The 25,619-nt window shown below is 37.5% G+C and overlaps 1 protein-coding gene across 2 annotated transcripts in view; it reads left to right on the top strand.

Moving 5' to 3' along the window:
- The window catches only part of HTT (huntingtin), an 80,820-nt gene that overhangs the window by 3,468 nt on the left and 51,733 nt on the right, over positions 1–25,619 (top strand). Inside the window, exons 2-21 of one of the 2 annotated variants that reach the window (XM_009099101.4) lie at positions 2,515–2,598; positions 3,057–3,177; positions 6,714–6,773; positions 8,687–8,766; positions 9,125–9,263; positions 9,496–9,637; positions 11,054–11,232; positions 12,010–12,214; positions 13,142–13,189; positions 16,440–16,520; positions 16,884–17,248; positions 19,035–19,158; positions 19,362–19,480; positions 20,385–20,496; positions 21,034–21,174; positions 21,865–22,023; positions 22,115–22,212; positions 23,648–23,787; positions 24,615–24,678; positions 25,093–25,193. In XM_009099101.4, coding sequence (XP_009097349.2) covers positions 2,515–2,598; positions 3,057–3,177; positions 6,714–6,773; positions 8,687–8,766; positions 9,125–9,263; positions 9,496–9,637; positions 11,054–11,232; positions 12,010–12,214; positions 13,142–13,189; positions 16,440–16,520; positions 16,884–17,248; positions 19,035–19,158; positions 19,362–19,480; positions 20,385–20,496; positions 21,034–21,174; positions 21,865–22,023; positions 22,115–22,212; positions 23,648–23,787; positions 24,615–24,678; positions 25,093–25,193 — 2,562 coding nt within the window. The remainder of the gene's footprint in view (positions 1–2,514; positions 2,599–3,056; positions 3,178–6,713; positions 6,774–8,686; positions 8,767–9,124; positions 9,264–9,495; positions 9,638–11,053; positions 11,233–12,009; positions 12,215–13,141; positions 13,190–16,439; positions 16,521–16,883; positions 17,249–19,034; positions 19,159–19,361; positions 19,481–20,384; positions 20,497–21,033; positions 21,175–21,864; positions 22,024–22,114; positions 22,213–23,647; positions 23,788–24,614; positions 24,679–25,092; positions 25,194–25,619) is intronic. The other variant, XM_018924504.3, reaches the window with a different exon arrangement.

Genomic DNA, 25,619 nt, shown 5'->3' with positions numbered 1-25,619 from the left:
TACATTGTTTGTTAAACTTCCTGGTGTGAAGAAGTACACAGATTAAACTCCTCTGTGAGATGGAGCTTTCCTGTTGTTAACTGCTGCTTCCACATCTTCTGCCTTCTGTTACTCATCAGATGTGTGTGATTGATTCATCAAATGTGTGATGCTGTTGTTGCCCCCCTGGGTATGCTCATCAGCAGTTTGCCTGTGGACTTCATGATACTTCTGAATAGTGCTTTGTTTGTTTTTTTGAACTAAAAAAATCATGTGTTTTCTCTCTAGATACTGTTCTGTTACCCTTCTCCCTCTGTAGGCACAGAAAATATGTGCATGTTTATTATAAACATTAGGCATTTTCCTTCCACCTTTCATTTCTTTAAATTAATTTTTTTGGAAGTTATATTTTCTCTAGCCATGCCTTTTTAAATTTTGAAGTTACTTATTTCAGCAAGGTGTAGATTATGTGTTAGGGGAGCTCTCTGTTTTTAGAAATTTGCCCAAGAAATTGGTCTCTGCTAGTCTGAGCAGTATTGAACAGTATTGAACTCAGACACTGCCTGCCTTGCTCAGGGCTGTGTTATGTGTAGATAACAGAGAACTTTATTCTGCAAGTAGCCTTTGTCAGCAGTATTTTCAATATGTCTTGTATCTGAAATAGTGAGCTTATGGGCAAGGCCAGGTGTGCCTGTTCCGTTTTTGGGTTGAATATGTACTGAAAATGGTACTCATAAGAGATTGGGACTGCTGGGTAAAATTAGCATGAAAGTTGAAATGATTAAATTGTTTTCTGAGGTGCCTGCTCACATTGGTGGTGCTGATGTTGCAAAACCAGTTGGACGTCTTGAACAGTATTTGGTTTTTTGTTAGAGATGATGTTGCTAAAGACTCTGACAATTTTTCAAGATGGAAAGACATTGTGTATCTTGAACAAATTTATGTTGTCTGTCATATTCTGCCTGTGTCTTAAGTCCAAGAAGAGATCCTGTTGGTTGTTTAGCTTGCCTAAATAAAATGCTGCCAAACCAAAACAGAAAAAAATGGCTTTGTTCAGAGCTATTCCTTAAACTTATAAAAGTAGAAAATATTTCTGGGATGAGATGAGATTTCTTTATGAAAAAAACTGAAATCTTGGGAACACAGACTTTTGAACCCCTCACTTCCAGCCTGATGGAAGAAAAGGGACAGGGATACTGGGATACTAGTGACTTTTTTTGAAAACTTCTACTATTGTTTGAGCTGAAGTTCCTAAATAATGCAGTGTAGTTCTTTACAAACACTCGTCTAACACTGTCTTTTGAGTTAGCTGAATTTAATGTGCTTATTGGCTACTTGCTGTTGGGCCTTGATGTTGTGTTACTGCTATTAATGTAACTCAAGGCTGTTTACATTGTTTTCCAACTTTACTGAGAGAATGAAATACTGAAAATGATCCAAAAGGGAAGGTTCTCTGTGAATGTGAGTGAAAAAGCTGGTAATTCTTTACTGTGAAACACTCAGGAGAGATAACCTTTGGATGGGTTGTTTTGCTCCAGTATTGCTACTGGTTAATTATTTAAAAGTAACATCTGCTTTCCTAGAAGTGATTCTGTGTCAGTAAAGTTAGGAGTAGGAGAGACTGCAGACTTAAATAAAATTTCCCAGTCAGAGTTGGGAGTCTGTCTCGCTCTCTTTTTTCAGTTCCTTTATTGGGGGTGGAGCAGGAAAGAGCTGCTATTCCAAGAGCTTGTATCATGTTGAAGTGAATGTTAAACACATTTTGCAAAGGAGAAGCTTTTCATATTGTGCTCTCTGTTGTTTGTAGATACACATTCTCTGTTTCTATGCATTTTGTTCTCCTTATTGTGCACTAAGTTTGCCTTTCCTGGGCTATACCAAGTGTTACTATAGGGATGTTAGTCTCAATGGGCAGACTGTGCATTGGGCTTTGCTGGTTTTTTTGATTGCCTTTGGAGGAATGTAGTGTATGATGGCATTGCTTTGTCATCCTTTGCAGTTGAGATGCAAAATGGTCCATTTAATACAACTAGAAGTTTCAAGACATTGGCAGACTAAAAAAGTCTAAGGTGATGCTATGTAGGAGGAGGGTCTTTTTAAAAGAGATTTTTTTTGTTCTCATGGCTTATTTTCTCCAACCTTTTTCTTTCTATCACTTTCTTTTATTTTTGCTTTGTTCTAGGACTGCCTCATTTTTTCTGTCCTTTCCCTTTACTCTTCTTCATTCTTCAGTTTTCATTCCCAAGCATTTTTTCAGTGAAAATTATGGAATTAATGTGATATTCCCTATTAAATGATTCATTCTTCATTCTTCTTCTAAGTTTATATTTCTCCTTTGCTTGTGTGCCCACGTGCTCTCAGCAGCAGCTGCAGATGAAGTCCTGGGTCTGCAGGTAGTTGGTGTTTATGGAGCTGACCAGAGAGTGCAGATGCATCTCTTTCTTGAGTAATGATTAGACACTACTTTAGCAAGTGTTTGAATGGTCACTTTTGAACTCTTGTCTCACACTCACTATCATCATATTCTTCCTTTAGAAAGAAAGAACTTGCAGCTACCAAGAAAGATCGAGTGAATCATTGTCTAACAATATGTGAAAACATAGTTGCTCAGTCATTAAGGTAAGGCAGTGTCTTGTATTTATTGATTATTTATTCATGTCTTTAATTCATTAGGATGAATAACAACTTCAGAATGTTAGTTGGTGGGATGATTCCTTATAATTGCTTGTTTTGAATGCTGAGCTTCCATTTAAAACTGAAATGATGTGGGGTTTTGTTTTAACCAGCTCAAAATCTACGAAGGACTTCTGTTTACCTCTTGGTGGAGTGGGCACTTTCCTTCTACTGCAAACAGAAAAACTTAGGCATAGAGGTCAAATACCTTACCAGGTTATGAAGGAAAGAGTTGGGAAATGATCTCCCAACTCCTCATGAAGCGCTTTAGTACACTGAATGTCTTCTCCTCTTGCATATGTGTGTATAGTATATGTGTAGTTGGATTATAAAACACTTCAAAAGCATCATTGGTGCTCATTTTCATGGTGCACATTGTAATTTTCTAATGTTTGTTTATTTAGGAATTCCCCAGAATTTCAGAAGCTGCTGGGTATTGCTATGGAGCTCTTTCTCCTCTGCAGTGAGGATGCAGAATCTGATGTCCGGATGGTTGCAGATGAATGCCTTAATAAAGTTATTAAAGTAAGAGTTTTCACTATCACATTTTGTCTTTTCTTGATGCGGTGTCCTGTCTGAATTCCCACTGATGTTTCTTTAGTTGCCTTTCTTACTGTTGATAATATCTCATAATGTAAGAGGCTAAGTAAGCTTCTGTACTAAATTCTCTATGTGGTCTTTCTCTCTTAGGAGAGGTTTTTATGCCCAGATCAACATATTTAACTTTGTCTTATGTAATTCATTGTTCTGATCTATTCCTGTCTTCAGTTGTTCATTAACTTTGTTCTCTTCAAGTTAACCAAAACAGGAATGTGGGCTTTTCTGAAATCATCTTGTGTGGGAGGAATACTCCTATTATTGTTCTGTAAACATAAAAACACTTGGCATGAGGAAAGGTAAAAATATTATTTAAAAGCTGATTGAAAGGTAGTGTGGTTTGCTGAGACTTGGAGGAGGGGAGTTCAGGCAGAAATTAGAATAAATAAAGTATTCTGGAGATTGTTTGTTCCCCTGCTGTGATCCAGAATGAAGAGCTTGTTGGAGAACAGCAGATGGGCATTCACAGGAGGTCATGCAAGGTCTAAATCTTGATTCAAAGTATCTTAAAATGAACCTTATGAGTAATTTGTAGAAGTAATTTGTTGAATCTCTGCTTCAAGAGGGGGCTTGTGTTCACTTCCCTTTTTTTGGGTTTGTTTTTTTTTCTGAAATACTTGAACTTTAAGACACTGTTATGTACCTGCATAAATAAGCTGATGCAAAGTTTAAGTGCTTTAGAAATATGCAAATAATAATTTTCTTTCACATGAAGGGGTGTATAGAAGCAAGAAAATTAAGCATTCATATCTGAATGAATTAAATTTTGGGGATTGAGCTTGTGGCTGGAAGTTGTATGGAGAAGCTTACAGATTGTGTAGTGTGTTCCCTAATGATAAGGAATGAGGAAGTGTGAGTTCCTTGCATTTTAAGCTTGGCCCAATAGCTGTTTGCTCTTTTCATTTTTATTTGAATGTTTTTCTATTGTAGGGAGTGTACTCTGTGAGATGCATACATTATTATTTAACTTAATTTGCTTTAAAAGCTGCTTTGAAGCAGTCCTAAAGGACATAAGCTTCTTTTCTACTTTCCATGAAACACTTATGTAGGCTTGGTATAAAATTTACCTCATAAATTCTTTAATCTGTTTAATATTCCTGGCATGTTTCAGGGTAACTTGAAAAACCTATTTTTTTCCCTCAAATGTTTGTATGGTAGTTTGGTTTTAAATGCTGGCAACTTCTGTCAGTCATTAAGCTTGGCAGTTGGTCTCAGCTCTGGAGTGGTAACAGTTGTGATATTCCACACACATGGATGTATCGGGCTGTTATGGAAGCTGGGTGTACTTTGTATTCTGTTTCTGTGCTTTATGTTGTGTGGAAGCAATTTAGCATCTTGGGCAGACACTTGTGTATAAATGCAGAAACAAAAAGATGTCCAGTTTTATTTTTGGTTGTGCAAGTGCCAGTGATGCTTGTGGTAAGTAGAACAGAGGTGTTGGGCCCTTAAGCTTGCATTTTAGTCAAAGTTCAGCCATTTTTTAGTATCCCCAGCATTTTTAGAGGCTAATTCTTTTGATAGTTAGAAAAAGATACTAAGATACTTTGTAGCTTCTCTTGAAATAAAAGACTCTAGATGTAAGCATTACTTGTGTAACTATGGGTCTGTCTGGAGTTTATGCTTATTACTGTGACTAGAAAATGAACTCTTCTGTTCAGACAAGTCTGAACACCTAATTTTAGATAAACACTCTGTAAGTCATCTTCAAGTATCACTACACCTACCTGTCCGAACCTCAAAGACAGCATAAATGGCTCAAAACTTAAATAACTGTGGTGATACATTTAAAAGAAAAAACACCAAGTTGGGACTTTGCAGGTTTCTGTGGGTAAGGTCAAGCTGTTTTGTCTCTAAAGCTGATGTATGATGTTGTAGTGTTCTCTGTGCTAATGATACTGGTGGTGCTCTTCACACAGATTGCAGTACAATTGGCCTCAGTAATTGGAATTTATTATTGTAGCAGTTTAGAGCTTACTGTGCATTTCTTCAAGTGATGACATGGTAGATTCTAGTCTGCTGAAAATATAGCTGTACACTAACAAAAAAAGTTCCTATAGTTGGGTGTGTTGTAAGGACAACTTAGCCTCAAAGCCAAATAATAGCTGGGGCCTTTTTGTGTTGCTTGATATCCTCATATATATATATATATATATATATATGTAGGGACAGTGAATGTCTCATAAAAATGAAGTTTTATGAAGTGAATCCTACCTGCTGTCATCCTGGCACCTTCAGTGTATAGTTGGAGTGTTTATGTTAATATAAAAATACAACCCAGGTAGGATTTTTTGGGGAAGGCAATGCCATTGTATTGTAACAGGTGTAATTAGAGTGAATGGAGTTCTGGAGCATTCAATTTTAGCTGGGGAGATCAGGCTCTGGAGGAACCACAGGCACTCCACTCACTGTGCTTAAGCAGTTGTGGCTTCTAGCACAGTGGGTACCATCATATTTTGTAGTCATGATGAGTAATCCTGTGAAGATGGGAGTTTCATGGTTGGTGGCCAGGAAGGTGGTTAGAAAATTAGAAATGGAGAAATTATTGGGCAAGGAATAAAAAATTCAATACTCCACAATATAGCACTGTATGAATCCACAATATAGGCATGTTCAGATTGTATGAAGGTCTCATCTCATAGGAGGAAGAGCTGATGGAAATGTTCATAAATTTTAGTATGCACTAGGGAAAAAAGTGGAGGGGGAAGGGTAACCATATATACACAAATTGTTCTGTATGAGGAGATTGTATTTTCCTATCTTATTCTCTGATACTTTCAAGGTAGAGAATTATCAAGTTGAGACGAACAGAAAATTACTACTTCTCTGTGCTTGTTTTCATTTCATGTACGCTGGATTTTAGCCAGGCTGCAGGTTTGAACTCTGTTGCTGTATGCTTGATTGGATCCTTGGATGTGACACTTCTGGTATGCAGGGCTCCTTGTGGTGTGTGTACTAACTGGATGCAGGAAATAGGCTGATTGATGAAACAAAGAGTTTTCAGGGGCTGTTAAAGGTAATGGTACAAATACAGCTTCAGTTTGAGAAATAGTAGGAGCCTACTTGAGAGTGGGGGAGTGTAGCAGGGAGTGCCTTTTGCTGCTTGTGAATGCTATTCTTGTGGTTTAATGTTCTGTCCATGAGTGGCTGTTTCTGGTGATTGCCAGAAAGCACAAGAGGTCAGCTCTGCTTGTAGGCTGATCCCATATGGCTTTTTCAGGTAGAGTCAGTAAAACAGTCAATATTTACTGGAAATAACTGTTAGAGTTTGTGGAGTTTGTCCACATTTCTGTGAAGGATAAAGGTGTCTCTTCTCTGTATTTATCACTTCCTTAGTTATACATCAAATATAGGGACCATTAGATAGTTCTGTGCCTTGTTTGAAGCTGTTTTACTGCAAGTGTAACATTTTTCCTGTAAAGCACCTCCCTTCTGATACAGTATGTTCTCAATGCATTTTATTGCAGGCTTTGATGGATTCCAATCTTCCCAGGTTACAGTTAGAACTCTATAAAGAGATTAAAAAGGTGAGTGATTTTTCCTTCATGTTCTTTCTTCTAAAAATGTATTTAGTCTGTGTTCTAGTATATTGGAATTTAGCATTAGTGTAAATTAGTAGTTTCTTTTAAGATCAAGGTCAAATCTTCATTTTTAGGATTTGTGACTGTTTTCATTCTACTGAATTCCTCACTGCTGTCCCACATTGGATTTAACCACTCCTGAAAGCTTAGCTGGCAGAAAATGTGTGAGCATTTGGTTTGAATGGCAGTTTGAGCAAACCTTAGTGACTCCCCACTCAAAGGAATAATTCAGGATGTTTGCGCCACTGACTAAGCTGGAAAGAATAATTCAAACCAAAAGGGTGATGGAAAGTAGATGGAGGACAGTGGCATTCTTAATTGACACAACCTCATGGAGAATTAAGGCTTGAAGTAACCTGATACAAATACTTTATGAATGTATGATGTGTACTTACAGCTTCTTACAGAGGCATAGGGAAAAATACTGAAGCATCTCCCTAGGTATCAGAAGCTACAATTTAATTATGTCCACAGGAAGAAATTTGGTAATAGCCTTTTTGAAGTTTGTGACTGCAGAAGAGAAATGCCATGTTTAGGACAGCATCACTGAAATTGTGTCTCTTGGATCTATAAACATGTGGTCAGGCTTGTATAGACAGAAAATAGAGGTGTTTCATGTCAGACAGTAATGATACTGGGGTTTTTTTTTTGTTTTGGGGGGGATAATAGAGTTCTAGAAGATAAGTCACAAAACCAACGTGCATAGCTTTTCGTGTGTTAGATGTAGGGCCATGTGTGGATATCTCACTGTATTGCTGTACCTTTATGTCATGCAATATTTTTGAGGTGTGGAAAGGGACATTACCTAATTAACAGAAAACAGCCAACATACAAATTACTCCAAAGTTTCTGCACATTTATAACCGGGTGTGGGAGGAAATATTTTGTTGTTCGGTTGGCATGTACTTCTTGAAAGGTGCTCTAGGATTCGTGACAGGTGAGAGAGAGGTAGCCTGTGCAACAGGAGCACCCAGCAGACTGAATTTTGTTTGTGCATCAGGATCACTTCAGAAGCCATGCCAGAATCTGTTGTTTGGCTCTGAACCTGAGAAATGCATATTTTGTAATTCAGATGCAAGTATTTTTTACTTGTCATGCTAACAAGGCTGCAAGCCTTTGATATACCAGCTGAAGAAAGTAATGAAGAAATGACAGTTTTTAAAAATCTCAGCTTTGTCTTCAGGGGACTCAATTTAAGAAGTTTGAACTACATTAGATAGACACCCTCCTAGGCATCTTGACTTCCACAGTTTTCTATCTTTCCAACAACACTAAGGAATTGTACTGCATCCCTAGACACTAATGTAAGGGCGTTCTGGTTCAAGTCAGGTGCACAATGGAAGGTGTCAGTCCAGGCAAATAGAAAGTAAACTTCAGCAGTCAATCCATTATGAAGTGCTACAGATCAATAGATTGATTTTTCCTTTGGTGCACTCAAAAGCTGAATGTTGTTTATTTGTGGATCTTCTCTGCTGTCAATTTTGTGCTGTATTTATATCTCTGCAAGTGTTACAGTGATTTTGAGACTCTCATCAGTGTTTCCTTGTTGGCTGATGCCTTTCTCTGTGGTATTTTAACCAGATTTCAGCAGAGCAGAGAACTCAGACACTTCCTTCTCTTTTGTGGTGTTCCTTATTATTCATTTTAGATTAGTCAGAAAACTCCTAATGCCAGCTAGAAAAATGAAGGTAGTAATGGAACTGACTTGACTTCCTTTTGGCTAAAGGAAATTTATGATTTCCAGACACCTTATATTTTTATCTGTTTAAGTAAAATATACACTGTTGTATGTAGTAGGCAGGTTTTTTGTAGGAAATGGTTTTGCATGATGAAATGTGATAGTTATATACTCTGTCTAGAATGGTGCTTCAAGAAGTCTGCGTGCTGCACTCTGGAGGTTTGCTGAGCTTGCCCATCTAGTTCGGCCTCAGAAGTGCAGGTAAACACATTCTAATAATGAACTTTCCAAAGAACCTTTGAAGAAATACAGATGTTAACAAAATATTACTGTTTGGAAGTTTTAAGTATGTAATTAAGAGGTTGGAGGAATTGCTATCACCGTATTCTCTCTGAATTTATTTCATCAGTGTGTTTTTTTAATGGAGTTGTAGTTCTATGCTACACATTACTGTAAGGGGGGGGGGGGGAAAAACTTGTTAAGATAATGACTTGTAATTTTTAAGTGTATTCCTCTCTTGCATTCAGAAGATTCTTCTTTTCTTCCTATGAATTAAAAATACTTAGAAGGCTTCAGTAGTTCTGGTGTCAAATCAGTTTTTCTCCTGTGCCATACTTAGGCCGTACCTGGTGAACCTTTTGCCCTGTCTGACACGGATCAGTAAGAGACCCGAGGAATCGGTGCAGGAGACGCTGGCTGCGGCAATACCCAAAATCATGGCAGCCTTTGGCAATTTTGCAAATGACAATGAGATTAAGGTACTTTCTTTACCATATTAGTGCTCCCTGTTAAATCCCAAAGCATGGTGAGTTTTCAGCATTACCAGTCCCATGGTACAGAAAGCAGTGTTACAGCTGCACATCTGAATTAAGGCAGTAGTTGCCTTTGCTTGATGTGTATGAAGTAATGCTTTGAATAAATGAAAAATGCATTTGCTTGCTTCTTAGTTCACTTCTGATAAAAAGTTAAGTAAGGTGTCTTTGTTTTTAGGTTTTGTTGAAGGCTTTCATAGCTAATCTTAAATCCAGTTCCCCCACTATCCGTCGAACAGCAGCAGGATCAGCAGTAAGCATCTGCCAACATTCACGAAGAACACAGTATTTTTATGCCTGGTTATTGAATGTGCTTTTAGGTAAGATTCAGGGCAAAAACAAATTGATTTGTTTTTTGTGTAAGTATCATTACATGTAAGAATATGTATCAGTTTGCATTTGTGAAAGATTTTCAGGTAAAAGAAGGATACTTTGAAAACTGCTGATACTTTATCTGGTGGTAAGTTAGAGGAAGATACTTCTAAAGCTATTTGTCTCTCTCTCTCTGTGCTGCAGTGCTAGTAAGTAATATTAAAAAGAAGTAGCTGAGGCTTGGGAAAGAAGTAGCTTGCTGGAAAATGAGGTCTGAGGATTCTGGGTGAATTCAGGAGTCTGAAGACTTGCATGGTCGATCATCTTGGTTTCTACTGCAGCAGGTCTGAGGTGGAGAATACCCTGCTGTGCTCTGGGCCATGATCACATACCCTGTGACCTTTCCTAGAGGACCCCCACATAGATTCTGTTATAACTTAGAGCAGAAATTGAAGATTTTTTTTATTTAAAGTGCACAACTTTGTATTAGGTATTGATTCCTTATTTCTTCAGCTGGGAAGTTTGCGTGGTCTTCAGGTTGTTTTGCAAGTCATGGCAAGAGGCATCTCTGGCTTTCAGTGGAAACTTGCCTCAGTTTTGTCTTTGACAAGGGATTCTTTACTATGTAGACTGTCTTGCAAAAGGAGAGATGAGGAAGACCAGCAGATACATAAGGTGTTATCGTGTTAGCCTTGCTGCTTTTGAGAAGTGTGAAAAATTCAACAGCTACATTGTGACTTTCCTCTTCTAAAGTGATGTGCAATAATATTCTTGGCCATGATGCAGAATTCAAACAGAAGCACAAATAGGAATTTCAAGAATTGATTCTGATTTTTTTTCTCCTCCCTGGATAGAAGGTTGTGTTTTCTTCCACAAGTTTTATTAGTTTGTAATATGCTTTGGGGTTGGTTTACTTTCTTCCATATACCTACCTGTGATTAGCAGGTATATATATGGAACAAAGTTCCCAGAACAGGGCAAAGTGCAAATATCTTCCATTAGGATAGCAGTGCATCTGTGAGCAAGGGAATTACACTTGGGTGTAAGCTGTCAAGTGGAGAGAGGAGGCAGGTGAAAGGAGCAAAAGAGTCTAAATCATTTCATGACAGTGTCAGCTATTACAAAAAAAACCAAAACAAAACAACTTGTGTTTTTATGGATTGAAAAGAGGTGGGAAACAGGGAAGGCGAGACAGGGTCCTCTGATCATTCTCCCATACTGCTTAATTGATTGTTAGTAGTATAAAATACATATTTTCAAATGTTTCTACATTTGGAAAACATTCTTAAGTTGCTGCTAGGTTTTGGTTGCTCTGTTTTGTTGGTTTTTTTTTTTAAAGAAGCTATTATACGGACTACATAAAATAACATTTGTGTTGAAACTTGCCACTGTCAGTTATCTGGCCACTTTGTTTCTCCCCTTAGGCTTGTTGGTTCCTGTAGAAGATGATCGTCCTACTCTTTTAATTCTGGGTGTTTTATTGACACTAAGGTATCTCATACCTTTATTGCAACAACAAGTAAAAGATACCAGCCTGAAAGGCAGTTTTGGTGTAACAAGGAAAGAAACAGAGATTTCACCTTCACCAGAACAACTTATACAGGTAAAATATGAATAATAACCCTTACCTGGAGAGTACTAATTGGGAGGGTAATAAATAGATCTTGATCCAGCATTAGTCTGATACTGAACACTCTGACTTCTCAAATTCCTATTTATCTTGATAAATGATAGTTGGTCCAGTGAGTGGAATTATTGATAACTTGTGGTGGTGTTCACAGAGGTCCCAGGATGAGGGAAGAGATGAGAATCTTGATTCCATGTTTCAGAAGGCTGATTTATTATTTTATGATGTATTAAAACTATACTCAAAGAATAGAAGAAAGGATTTCATCAGAAGGCCAGCAAGGAAAGGAAGGAAGGAATGATAATAAAATCTTGTGACTGACCAGAGAGTCCGAGACAGCCGGACTCTCTGGTCAGTGTCAATCACTCCAAGACAGTGATTGGCTGTTAATTCAAAACAACCAGATGAGACCAATCAAAGATGCACCTGTTGCATTCCACAGCAGTAGATAATTATTGTTTACATTTAGTTTCTGAGGCCTCTCAGCTTCTCAGGAGAAAAAATCCTAACTAAAGGATTTTTTGTAAAATATGTCTGTGACAATAATTAATGACCAGACTTCTGCCAAAAAGGCAGTTAAGTGGCTACAATTGATTGACATTTCCCCCATGGAAGATTGTGATGAAGATCATATATACCAAGCATCAGTTATTCTTAATTCATTGCTGAAATTTGATGTTGTATAGCATAAAACACATAATATGTTCTGTCTTCATAGAGACTTATTCCAGTCTCATCTCTGGTGGCTTTCAGGTTTATGAACTGACTCTGCACTATACCCAGCATCGGGACCATAATGTTGTGACTGGAGCTTTAGAATTGCTACAGCAGCTCTTTAGAACACCCCCCCCTGAACTGCTCCATGCCCTGACTGCCTCTGGGGGCATTGCTCAGGTCATTGTATCCAAAGATGAACCTGCCAGCAGGAGCCGCAGTGGGAGCATAGTGGAATTTATAGGTAAGCTCTGCTCTTGCTAGTTGGAGTAAAGGGAAATGAATATACATCATCATTTCTAGTTCTCAGTGTTAGCAAAAGCATGAAGCTTAAATGAAATGTATGAAGCTATGCATGGCATTCTTTTTTCCCCAGGTACAGTAGAAGTTCTTTCCCTCCTTTTTAGTGGGTTTACATTCATGGATTAATGACAAACTTCAGAGGGTTTTTTTTACTGTTTGTGTTGATAATTTTTTTTTTGTCACACAAAGCAACTTGAATATGCTGGCTTTTTTTTAACTCAGAAAATGAATGTTCTCTACCAATCATCTGACAACTGTGATTCATAAAAGCAGATCTAATCAGAGTTTGTATTAACTGAGAGCTCCTTGCTGAATACCAAAACCAGCATGAAATTAAAGCATGACTTAAGCTTATCCTTAACTGTTAAAATCAGCTATCGGCTTTCTTGTCCGTGGAGTGCATGTTCTTGAAATTCTCTTTAACTGCTACATACCTGTTTCAAAAGAATCAGTCTCTGATTGGGTTTTTGTAAGGAGTCTGTATTGAACTAATGGGTCAGCTAATACTGCTGCTTCTGGAAGGTAAATTATTAGCTGGAAGCAATCATAGCAGGGAACTTTAAAACACATTTTTGAAAGCAAACTACACACAAGTGGCGCAGAATATTAAAAGTAATTCAGTGTTGAATGATCAAAAAATCTTGAACTTCAAAAGCATCAAGTTTGCTATTTCTTCCTGGCTTTGGGTTTTGTTTTTGTGGGTTTTTTGTTTTGTTTTGTTGAGTTTTGGTTTTTTTTTTTGGTTTTTTTTTTTGGTTTGGTTTGGTTTGGTTTGGTTTTTTTGTTTCCCACTTGTGGTTATTAGAATTCCTTCATGATTTCATTTGCTCTGTCTTTGCCCTGATGTGTTACTTTCTGTGATTTGCAGCTGGAGGGGGGTCTTCATGCAGCCCTGTTCTTGCAAGAAAGCATAAAGGTGATTATTTTTGAAAACCAATCTTTAATTGCATTCCTTCCTGATTTTTTTGGGGTTGTTTTTTTTCCCCCTCCCCACTTCATTGTCTTGCTGAACTTGGGTCTTCATTCACAATTCCCTGTGTTATCAGCTGAGCTTAATCATTATAAATAGTGAAAAAATTCTGATGCAATTTCTGATATTGCAATCAAGATATTCTAAAATAATTTAAAGCAATGTAATTTTATTTTTACTGTAGTTCACTGTCTAAGTTATGTTGACGATTATGATGCAGTTTTAACTTCTTAAGAGCACATGGAAAAATAATCTCTCTGAACAGGGCATTCTTCTTTTTCATGATAATACTTAACCAATAATGTAACTTGCTAAGCAGTTAACTTTCCTGGTTTTGTTAGGCCTGTTTTTTTCTCTGCAATTCACTAATGCATGTGTATGTTTGCATGCTTCAATATGATGGGTTTTTATTTCTTTTTCTGTTCTTGATGATTATACATTTTTATCTTGCCTGTGTAGATTTTCTTTCTTCAGTAGGTAGTTCATTTAACAGGATTTTAAAGAATACAGTTTGCTCTGAAGTATTCTTTTCCCAGTTTGTGCATGAAAGTACTTAATATTTAATTGTATGTTTACACTTTGGTTTTAAGCAGTCATATCACTATGACAGACTCAGTCTAGGTACAGCTGTGTAACACTTTCATCACCTGAATTAGATGAGCAAAATGTTGTTACTGCAGTGAAACTGTGTGAGTGTAGTGTAGTCACTGCAAGCGTTAGTAAGCACGAGGTGTGCAATGTTGAAGAGAAAAACTTCAAGGAAAAGTAGTTTCAAACTAAGTGAGATTATATAATGTGGAAGCACCATTACAGCTTATACTTTTCCCAAATATGTCCTTCAATTTTCTTGTGCAAGGAATCTCATTAACCACTCTTTAACCACTACTTTACATTTTGGTATACTCTTAAAGCATACAGATAAGGTTATTTCAACTTTCTTAAATAACCTTATCTGTATGCTTTAGGGGTATACCAAAATGTAAAGTAGCTGTTAAAGCTGAATGAAATAGTGCTTACAGATACAGTTATCATTTCTAGTTTAGAAAGGTCATATTGAAAGAAAGGGTGTCTGAAAGTACATATTGCTGCAGCATCCAAAGGTGAGACAGAATGCAACAAATCAGGCTAACAACGCGTGTCAAATGTAAATAAAAAATAGTAAATTGTCCTTTAGGATCTTTGTCTTGTTCATAGTCTTCAGTATTTTCAAGTATTAATAATAGTGTAAATTCAGTTAAAGTACTTATTAAAATACTAATCTTTCACTTGGTGAGAAAACATGTATGAGTCATCAGCTTTCATCCTTTTTCAAGATTATGGTATGAAGATTTTGTGGTCTAAACAATGGCATAAACAATTTGAAGAAATCCCTTTGCCGTTTTGTGCTTTGTACAGGTTTGTTTTCAGATTGTTCATTTCCTGTTGCTCTCCACTGTAGAAAGGAGGGAAAATCCAAGCCTATTCCCACTTCCTCCTTCAAGTAATTTTGCAGTCATACAGAGTAGTGGGCAATGGATGGGACTTCTCAGGCTGTAATGCTCCTTTGTGTGTAGGGGTGTAAAGTGAGGCTAATCTACAGAATCTTCTGTTTCACATCTTTGCAATCTTGCTGCATCAGATCAACTTCAGTTCTGAGCATTGGTTCATTTATGTTTCAACATCAGAAGATTATTTGCAAAAAAGGCTGAAAATTCCTTTTGAAATCAAAGCCTATGTTTTGAAAGCAACTTAAATGGATTTTTTTCTGGTCAAATAGAGGAAAAGTATCCTGCTGTGTGTGTTATACAATCATTTAATACATGTAAGCATACAAAACCTGATGTGCCTTATGACTTTTTCAGTGTTCTTATTCTTTCACTTACTTTTGGAGGTGGGAAGCCATGGAAAGCAGAAGAACATCCTGTTTTGTTTCAATGAAATGGATGTAAATGTGAAAAATAATAGAGAAGAATATATTTTGTGATTTTTGTTGGGAACTCCTAGCAGGAGTTTACTCATTTATAGGAGTATGTAGTTCTCAATTACTGTCATTTTACGTAGAAGGTATATGGAAATGCCATGTTTACTTTTCTGCCTTACTTACAGTTTTGAGTATCATAAGTCATGCTTTTCAGAGGAAGGTAATTCTGTAGTGGTACTGCTACGTATGAAAGCAGTGGAGAAAAATAAATTAATACAAAAGTGTATTAATGCTTTTTTTGCCCCCAGTTAACTTGAATAAGGGTACAAAGGTATTCACCCAGAGCTTTCCAAACCCTAGTTTCTTTCATTATGAATCTTAGACTACCAGTGCAGCTTGGTAGTCTGAGCAAAATGGTCTTTCTCACAGCACTTACTGTGAATCCCTCTCAGCAAGGGACTTGCAACATGTAGAAGGATGGGCTTAGCAGCTCCCTCTGCACTCCATGTGCTGTCCCAGGGACAGACTTTGCAGTGCAGTTGTGTCCTTGGTTGCCTTCCAGACAGTGTGCATCTGCAGGTATCTTTCTCTTTCCACTGCCTGTAATTTAAGTAGATAATGCTCTGTGAGTAAGAGAACTCTGTGGTGGTTGGGTTATGTTAGAAGTGGTTCTCAAGTTTCTTATGGCAAAAGCATCTCTGAAGATTTTTTGCCTTAGCTCTCCATGGTTGTCCATGGTTCATCCCCCTGTCCCACTTGTGTTGTCTTGTGCTTCTAGTCTGCACTGCTCTTCCCCCTGGGCTTTTTCTGTACTGTTGTCTTTGGAGTTCCGAGCAGCCTTTGATAATTTTTGTAGCCTTAAGGAGGAAGAGGTTATTTATTCCATTACTTGCGGTGCATTAATGCCTTTTAGAGTTGAGGGCAGACATCCGGGTGCTAGATATCCAGTCCTCAGGAATAGCACATACTTGATGAAATTAGTGGGATCCTCAATGTCATCCACAAAAATAAACTAGAAGTAATAAGGTTGTAGGTAATTTCCTGAATGGTTGCACTGGTAAATAAAATTGCTTAACTCTGTTTTCTTGTCACTGCTGCCTGTTTTTTTCCTGATGAATTAGTGAGGGACTGGATGTGCACTGTATTCATTCCTTTAATCTGTTACCCACCATAGCTCTGAAAAAGTATTTGTATAAACTTTTAAAAAATAGATTTCACATCTGACTTCAGCTGTTCAGCATTTCAAACTGACTATAATTTTTGAAAACTAAAGGTTTTTCTTATATCACTTCTCAGCTAAAGTACTTCTTGGTGAAGAAGAAGGCTTGGATGATGATTCTGAAACCCGATCTGATGTCAGCTCTGCGTCGTTTTCTGGTACCTGCCTTTCTCTTTAGCAGTGCAGTCAGCAAATACATTCTGTTAGTGCTCTATGCAAAATGTGTAAGTGATGTGTTACGGTAGTGAGGAAGTGTATGGGCATTCAAGAGACATGGTGAACAAAACTGATACATAAATAGCACTTATTGTAATTGAATTATTTTTTTAATGGGAGTTACTGGTAGAGATGGGGTGGCATCTTTCTTTATAAGATGCCAATTTTCCCTGCCTATTGTTTAACTGTTCCATGACGGGCTTTCCTTAGCCTAGTTTAATATATGGTTTAGCCTGTGTTTTCATGTTGAAAGTGAAACACAAATTCAAGCACTGACTTGACTCATAAATGCCTGTGTATTGCAGCTTCTGTGAAGGGTGAGATAACCAGTGAGCTGGCTTCTTCATCAGGAGTCTCGACAGCCGGCTCGGTGGGGAGCTCAGCTGCGGATGCCACGGGCCACGACATCATCACGGAGCAGCCCCGCTCGCAGCACACGCTGCAGTCCGACTCCGTGGAGCTGCCCAGCTGTGACCTGACAAGTGCAGCCACTGAAGGGGAGGAGGAGGAAGTGCTCAGTAGGAGCTCCAGCCAGATCAGTGCTGTCCAGTCAGATGCCACTATGGATTTGAATGACGGCACACAGGCTTCCTCACCAATTAGTGATAGCTCTCAGACTACTACAGAAGGTCCAGACTCTGCTGTTACCCCTTCAGACAGTTCTGAAATTGTAAGTGTGCAGCGGGCAGAGGGGGGATCTCCTTCTACTGAGGGGCCCGACGTATCTCAGAGCTCTTCCATGGAGGGCCCAGACTTGGATTTGTCTCCTTACTCATCTTCTACTTTTCAATCCTCAGCTAGTGGAAAGGTCAGCAGCTCACACCTCTGTTGGAGAGCTTGACCTCCTTTTAACACTTTCACTTCAGCAGTAGTGAAAAGCTACAAAGCTGTAATCAGTGTGTTCTCGGGGTAGGTCTTGTGAAGGCATTACAGATGATGCTCACTGAAAGAAAGCCAATATCAAAGTCTTGACATAAATATATCCTCTTAGTAGTATATCCTTAATTTTGTATAGATATATTAACAATTGCTTTGGTGCAGGAGGGTTAATGGAAGTGTTAAAGGGTGAACAGTTTATTTGGAATGTTAAAGGAATATTTTTGGAGCACCATGCTTCACACTGCCTTCTGCCTGTGCTTTTACACTTGGCAGCATGACTTTTTTTTTTCTTTTTTATTCCATCTTAAGGATGTCTTCTATAATGGGCAAATACTGCATGACTTACAAATGTAGCAGTTACATATCTAAGAAACACCTGAAATGTGCATACAGTATATCTATTTTAAGACATTTGTGTCTCTTGGGCTAGTGTATTGTGAGGTTGTAATAAAAACAGCAAAAATACAATTACTGGAAGCCAGGGGAGAAAATTCAGAAGGGGGAAAATTTAGAACAAGTTAGGTTTTTTCAAACATCATCAAACTTTTTACTCTCGTTTTCTGATAGTAATTTGGAAGAGTGATGGTCTCTTAGCGCTACAAAAAATAGTAAATTTATAATCACGCTAAGAAAATACTTCTGCAAGTGGAGGATTCAAGAACCGAAGGAGTTGTGATAATTGCTCTCTGAATTAAATGCAGGCAGTGCAGAGGCCAAAGTGAGCAGGCATTTGTTGACAAGATGTGTTTATTGGCACAGTGTGTTTATGCAAATCCTTGTCAGTTGGCATACTGTTTACAAGCAGTAATTATGTGTAAAATTATCCTTTCATAATTGAGACTAAGTGGTTGTCCAAGTTACTGACACACAAGCTTTTTAATGAACAATTTGCAGGTGCTTTTAAAGACAAAGTAACTGAAGAAGTGTCCTGTCTTCTAAAAAAATTAGTGATTTTTTTTTTTACTTCACTGTCATTGATTGCTGTGATTAATTTTCATGGTTATTTTTTCATTTACCTACTGCCTATATATTGCCTTGGTTCCAAGGGTCAAACTCTCTTCCAGATGAGTCCATCTTAGTAGTCTTTGGTTTTGAATGAAGAAATTAAAATAATTTGAACTTCCTTGTCCTTTCTTGTCCTACACAGTGTGTTCTCAGTTTGACTTCACATATCCAGGACAAGTGAGGTTATGGGGGAGTTTAACTGTGAGGGCCAAGTTCAGCTTGTGGCAGTAAAGGTGTTGGTTGTGATTTGTAACTGCTGAGAGAGAAACATTTGTGATGAGGGAGCAAGGGGAGCTGCAGGGGAGCAGTGGGCTGAGTGTTTTACTTGGTTCCTGTTGGTAGCCAAGTTCATAGCCCAGCTGAGAGACTCTCAGATGGAACTAAGGCCTCCAATAGCCCCAGAGCTGCAGGAGGAGGAGAAGTGCTTTGGGGCTTACATGCAGCTGGACACTAATATTTATCAGGCTCATATTTGCTTTCAGACTATTTGTAGATTACTAACACTGCATGTTTCAAATTTAATACTCTGTGTAAAGATAAATGATTTTAAGTCCTTTCCTTGCCCTGTGTAGGTTTTGGAGGGTGCTGAAGGACAGTATTCTGGAATGCAGATTGGGCAGCTGCAGGATGAGGAAGATGAAGCTGCAAATATTCTCCAAGATGATTCGTCAGAGTCCTTCAGAAATTCTTCTCTTGGTATGTTGATAAACACAGGGGTGGGCCAGACTGGGGACACCATTAGACAGGTGTTCAGGTACATCTGCACTTCAGGAGAGTGAAGACTCATTTACTTGTTTTGATCACTGCTAATTTGTTTTTCATGTTTGTATAATTAGTTTAATTAAAGTGCTTTTAGTTTGCATCTGAAATCATATTTCATGAATTGCCTTGTTCTAAAGCTCTTCAACAGTCTCACCTGCTGAAAACCATGAGCCATAGCAGGCAGCCCTCTGATAGCAGCGTGGATCGATTTACATCCAAAGAAGATGCAGCAGATGCTGGTGATCACGAGAGCAAGGTGAGAAGTAATCGCAGTGGTCAGATATAAAGTTCAAAACAGTGAAATTTAAAAGAAAAATAGTAAAATTACAGTTATGATGACGTTAATTCTAGTGGTAAGTGTGGGAAGCATGTAAATGTGATATACCTTATAGGTTAAAGTAACTCAGGTTGCGTAGGGAATCTGTGTTGCAGCCTGAATTTCATTTAACTTGAGGTGAATACATTAGTGTTGATGTCTTAAATGCAGTCACCAACAAAGCCATACCAGAACAGCCTGCTGAGACCACATACACTTTTTGCCTGTGCATTAGTAGGCTACACTGATACTTTCTTACTTGAAATATCTTTGTGCTGATTGCTACCTGTGTAGGTAACTTCTTGATCTCCTCAGAGGTTAGTCTTTGAGCCTGGTGCCATTCTAACTATAAGTTACTGATTTCCTCTTACATTTTTTGACTTTATCTTTGGACCTTGTTCTGAGCTGGGGTGAAAGTTTCAATTGTGGCAAGCATAATTAGGTGAGCTTGGACTATTGGGGAATTCTTAATGTGAAACTACAGAAAACAACTTAGAAATAATATGATTTTCTTACAAGTTTCCAAAGTTTGATGGCAACAAGTGTTTTAGCATGCTCTTCTCATGCAAACAGCAAGTCTAGATAGTTTAGAAAAATCTACAATGAAATATTTCTGTAATAAAATTAAACCAGTTCTGATACAAGATATAAGCTTCTCCAAAACATTGCACTTTGAGGCCTTTTCTTGGAATATATATTAAACCATATGTGAATATTATATATTCATTTTGTATTAAACCTTTAGACAATTGAGATGTGCACTATTTCTAAATCTAGTGCTAATATTTTTTTCAATTAAATATCAATTTTTCTCTGTATAAACATTGTGATTTGCCTTCAATAGCCCTCCAGGGTAAAGGGGGACATTGGGCACTACACTGACAGAGACTGTGCTCCTTTGGTGCACTGTGTCAGGCTGCTGTCGGCCTCCTTCCTGCTCACTGGGGACAAAGGAGGTATGTTTGTCTTTGAGCTTCATTGGTTCTCTGAGTCTCTCAATGAATAAAGTTGGAAATATGATCACTTTGCTCTGTCTTGGTTTTGATCTCACTTTATTGGAAATATTGGATGTTTTTCTGTGGCACTCCCTAAGCACCACATCTTCAGTTTTTTTAAATACATCCAGGGATGGGGACTTAACCACATTCCTGCCATGGTGTATGACTGATTTAAGGTGTTTGTTCATTTTTCCCTCTTCTGAACTCTTACTTGCACACATGTCCATATAATGTATTGTTTTTGGAAGGAGGTGAGCTGGAAGTATCTTATGGCTGTATTTGAGTATTTCAAGTATATTTGAAATACAGTTCATTTGAGAATAGCAAACAGCCCATATATCACTGCTGCCTCTGACAAACTGCAACTGCTTGCTTTGCCTTCATATTTTTGTACAGGCTAAGCTATTTTATTTTATATAGTGTTACTAATTAAATTTAAAACAATTCAGCAACCTTTGAATACCTTCCTTTAATAATTTTTGTTTCTTCCCACAGCTTTAGTTCCTGATAGAGATGTGAGAGTCAGTGTAAAAGCCTTGGCAGTAAGTTGTGTTGGAGCAGCTGTTGCACTTCACCCTGAGTCTTTCTTCAGCAAACTGTATAAAACACCTCTGGAGACAATGGGAGAAGAGTATGGTATGTTGGAGTTCACATATCCCGTTTTAATAGTGTGTTTGGGTTTTCATATCCTGTTTTAATAGTGTGTTTGGGTAGATGCTGCTGGTTTGAGGCAGCATCTACCCTGAAAACTCCAAACCCAGTTTGGTACTTGTGATCAAATACTGCACAAATTGGAATGAACATGCTGTGCATGTGGTGAGGTATATTTTTTGTAGCAAGATTTAAGGTTCAGTGGATAAGCTTGTAGAGCTTTTGACACATTGAAGCTGTTTTAAAACAATGAGTGTGTGGAAGGGGTTTGTTTATTTTACAGATGTTGTCTTCCAGTTTAATTTAGTCCATCTTACAGATTGTTTCTAAGTCATTAGGTTCACTTTTACAAATGAACCAGAGGGACCTGGAGTGTGCAGCTGGTTTGATACATTGACCAAAATGCTTCCTCTGTTTTCCTGGAGCATTTTGTGTACGGTTGAAATAAATCACTAGTGCTTTTAAATAAGTGATCATTGGTCTGAATGGTGTGTTTGATCTGTAGATTGCCTGCAAAGAAAGGGATCTCAGAAGGGGAGAACTGTGGTGGGCATGTTTTGGATGTGATGATGTTGATTGTCCAATAGTTGAGACTTCCACTGTAACATTTTTATGCAGCAGTTAAGTCTAATACTAGTATTTTTAAAATAAAGTAGTTGTAACTTATTTTCTTAGAGGAGCAGTATGTGTCAGACGTTCTGAACTATATTGACCACGGAGATCCCCAGATTAGAGGAGCTACTGCCATTCTCTGTGGAACAATTGTCAACTCCATTCTAATTAAATCCCGCTTTGATGTGGAAAAATGGCTAATAAATGTCAGAAGCTCAACAGGTAACAATTTATTTTATGGGTATCTTTTTGTCTTTTAATGTAACATTGCAATGTTTCATTGCTTAAAATTGTTTTTTTTTTTCTTTTTTAGGAAATCTCTTTTCCTTGATAGACTGCATACCTCTGTTACAGAAAACATTGAAAGATGAGTCCTCTGTTACATGTAAACTGGCTTGTACGGCTGTGAGGGTAAGCAGTAGGAATTTATTTGCACCACCACAGATCACAGAGTTGTGATTCATTACTGGGATGCTGCTATGTGCAGGTGTCTTAACATCCAACATAAAATGATTTCTTCCTGAAGAACTTTATTGGAAGTGAAAATACTTACGTGGTTATATCATTGTAATCTAATCATGATGTTTCGCAGGAGAAATATACTGGTATGAGCTTTACATTAACCAACAGTAGGACGAGTGCATTAGGTAGAAAGGCTATCTAGGCTAAACAGGGGAGTGTGAACATATAACATCTGGTTGTAGCCTGTATTTGAAGAATAAAAATTAAATGTGAGAAATGACAAGTAAAATAGTGCTTATTTTCTGAAACAGTAATTGTTAAAAGTGGAAAAGTGTCAGAAAAGCAAGCAGTTCAAATTGGGTGAAAGATCCAGGCAGTTGTTGAAATAGTGATGTCAGCTGAATTGCTGATTGGAATTTAGAGTATGTGAATTTTATTTCTCTAATAAAATCTGTGGAAGGTGTTTGGTGAAAAAGCAGAGGGGTGAAGGAGTGAGCTTTCTTTGAGAGTTTTTCCAATAAAGTAAAACACAGATAAATCAGAGACTTAACTTGTGAGGCAAAGCATAAATTTTAGTAAAATGTGGATAGTTTGTGTATGGGAATTATGGTTTTATGTGCAAAGAGGAGGGGCTTGTGATACAGCTGGGGGAAGGGAATCCAGGTAGGTAAATGAGGCTGTCTTCCTAACCTTCTGTTCAGCAGTCTTCATGTTTGTGTGTAGTGATTTCATGTGTGACTACACTTGTCATAATGGCTCTTTAGAAGACCACCAGAATAGTTCAGTTCAGGCAACTTAATACTAGTCCACTTTGGCTCTTCTTTTTCTCAGTATATAATGTGGTCTGACTTTACATTTTGGCAGAAATGTTCTAAGCCTTTTTGGTTGTTAATCCTCAAACAAGAAAGTACATTTTGTGTAGTTAAATAAGACATGGAAGTATGGAGTTCTATAACTTTTTCTAAAGGTCACACATTGTGCCTATAGTTGAACATTCAGATATGGAGATATGACTCTTTGAAAGATTTTGGAAACCAGAATTAGGTGTCCAAAAGTACCCTGTAGAAATTAGACTGTTTTTGAACACATGACAATATAGTGCTTGTGGTGTTTAGCCCTGTGAGTCCTCCTTTAGAGGATTGTCCTCTGATCTGTGTGGCCTGCATTCCTCTCCAGAGGTTAATTTCAACAGCAGGTTTTAGCACTTCTCATGGAGATGGTTTTCTGGCTTGCTTGGTATCTAGCTCTGGTGCTTATCCTAGCTCTTATGCAATAACTTTTTTTAGAATTTTAAAGAAAACAGGTGGTTTTTTTGATGACTTTCATTCTGCTTTTTGAAGAACCTCTTCTGTAATATAATTGAAAGTTGTTTTTTTCTTCTCAGCATTGCATCATGAGCTTGTGCAGTAGCAGTTACAGTGAGCTAGGTTTGCAATTGATTGTTGACCTCCTTGCTCTGAAGAATAGCTCATACTGGCTTGTAAGGACAGAACTTCTGGAAACACTTGCAGAGGTAGATTTTCGGTGAGTGTTTGTATTTTTTCCCATGTAGTAGCTGAAGTGCAGAGAAGTATAGGAAACTGTAACTGAAATGGCACAATTTCTTCTGAAGTGCTGATGAGTTTCATGAAACTAATTCAGATCAGTCAATCCTGTAGGAATTCCTTTGTCAAGTTACCACTGACTGCACAACCAAGTCCAATTCTAGTAACACTGTATTGAAGTTTATTGTTCATTGGTCTATTGTGTCAAGTCTTCTGTAAAGTCTTCAGAGAGAGACCACAAAATTTGGAATCTTAGTTTTTCCATCCAATTTTGTGTGCTTTTAAAGAGAAAATCCCTGACATGTACTCTGTTGTCAGCTCTCTGTAGTCACTCAGTTCCTTTTAATACTGAAATAAATGTGACTTGTTCTTTTTCTTGCATTTTCTCCCTCTGTATTGGTTCTTCCAAGCTGAAAGGCAAAAGATGTTTATATGAAAATTCTTCAAGTTATCCTTAGTCATACAAAAGTGGACTTTTTGTGAATAGTGATATTTGGAATGTGTTACTGTCTTTTCAAAAGAGTCTAATGATTCTGTGCATGGGGGAAAATACAATTATAATTGTGGTCTTTAAAAAATGGGTTTTTTTAATGGAAGGACTATTTTTCTTCAGTCAGACTAGCCAGAGAGTAGGTTAACAAATAACTTACCTTTTCTAAAGCTTGTAAATAGTGTTTACTACTTGCATTTTCCCTATAGTGTTTGGTTTTTTTTTTTTTTAAATAAATGAAAAGAACCCTCAGGGCAGTGAAGGGAGAAATAACACACAATGTTAACTAATGTACTCTTAATCCTGTTTTGTCATAGGCTAGTCAACTTCTTGGAAGGAAAGACTGAGAGCTTGCACAGAGGTGTTCATCATTATACTGGTGTAAGTAAATTATTTAATCAGTATATTGTGTTTCTGGATTAAGGTACCAGTGCAATATCACTACTTTGTTCTGTCAACAAAGACAGAACAAAGTGTTCTCATGGCTGCTGTGTTTTTTGTGTAAATAATTCACATTCTAAAACTTACTACAATTGGGAATACACTTACTGTGGAGATTCAGATATCTTTGTTTTCTCTGGTATGTTTGTGTGTTTTGTGGCTTGTTCTCTTTTAACTTAAAAAAAAAATTGGCATTTGTGTCATTAGAGAATGTGGTTGACAATGTTAAGGTAAAAATGGTCTTGCAGGCTTGTATGACAGATGAAATCTCACTTGTTAACTCTCCTTTAACAATATGGTCAAATGATGAAAATGGTCAGTGAAGTTTATTTACTGTGCTCATTTATTTTCTAGCTGTTAAAGCTTCAGGAGAGAGTACTTGAAAATGTTGTAATAAGTCTGCTTGGAGATGAGGATCCAAGAGTGAGACACGTGGCTGCAGCTTCATTAGTGAGGTACATGTGACATTTTCATTTATAGGAAGAGAAAAAGTAGTTTAGGAAGATATTTGCATGATGTGTACCTATAACTAAAATAATCACAGGATGTTTTTAATGTGTATATATATATATATATATATATATATGCATGTATATATATTTATTCAAAAGAGAGATGGGAAACAAATGCATCTTCATGGTACCTGGAACATGCATCATTCTGACTGATCAGGTAATTGTACTTTGGCAGATGTTTGCTGTAACCTACTACAGTTATAGCTGCTGTACAGATAAATGCACCAAAGGCTAAGAATTAGTTGGTAGTTTATTTACTGGAATTCAAAGACTTCAATTTTATGTTTAAAGAAGTTGGGAGCATGTAATACTGAATTCCTGGTATATTTTATCATCAGAGGGGTTTCTTTCCTATTTTTTTCATAC

Source organism: Serinus canaria, chromosome 4, assembly GCF_022539315.1.
Source record: "Serinus canaria isolate serCan28SL12 chromosome 4, serCan2020, whole genome shotgun sequence".
NCBI classification, from domain to species: Eukaryota; Metazoa; Chordata; class Aves; order Passeriformes; family Fringillidae; genus Serinus; species Serinus canaria.
This window is presented reverse-complemented; position numbering and strand designations above follow the sequence as displayed.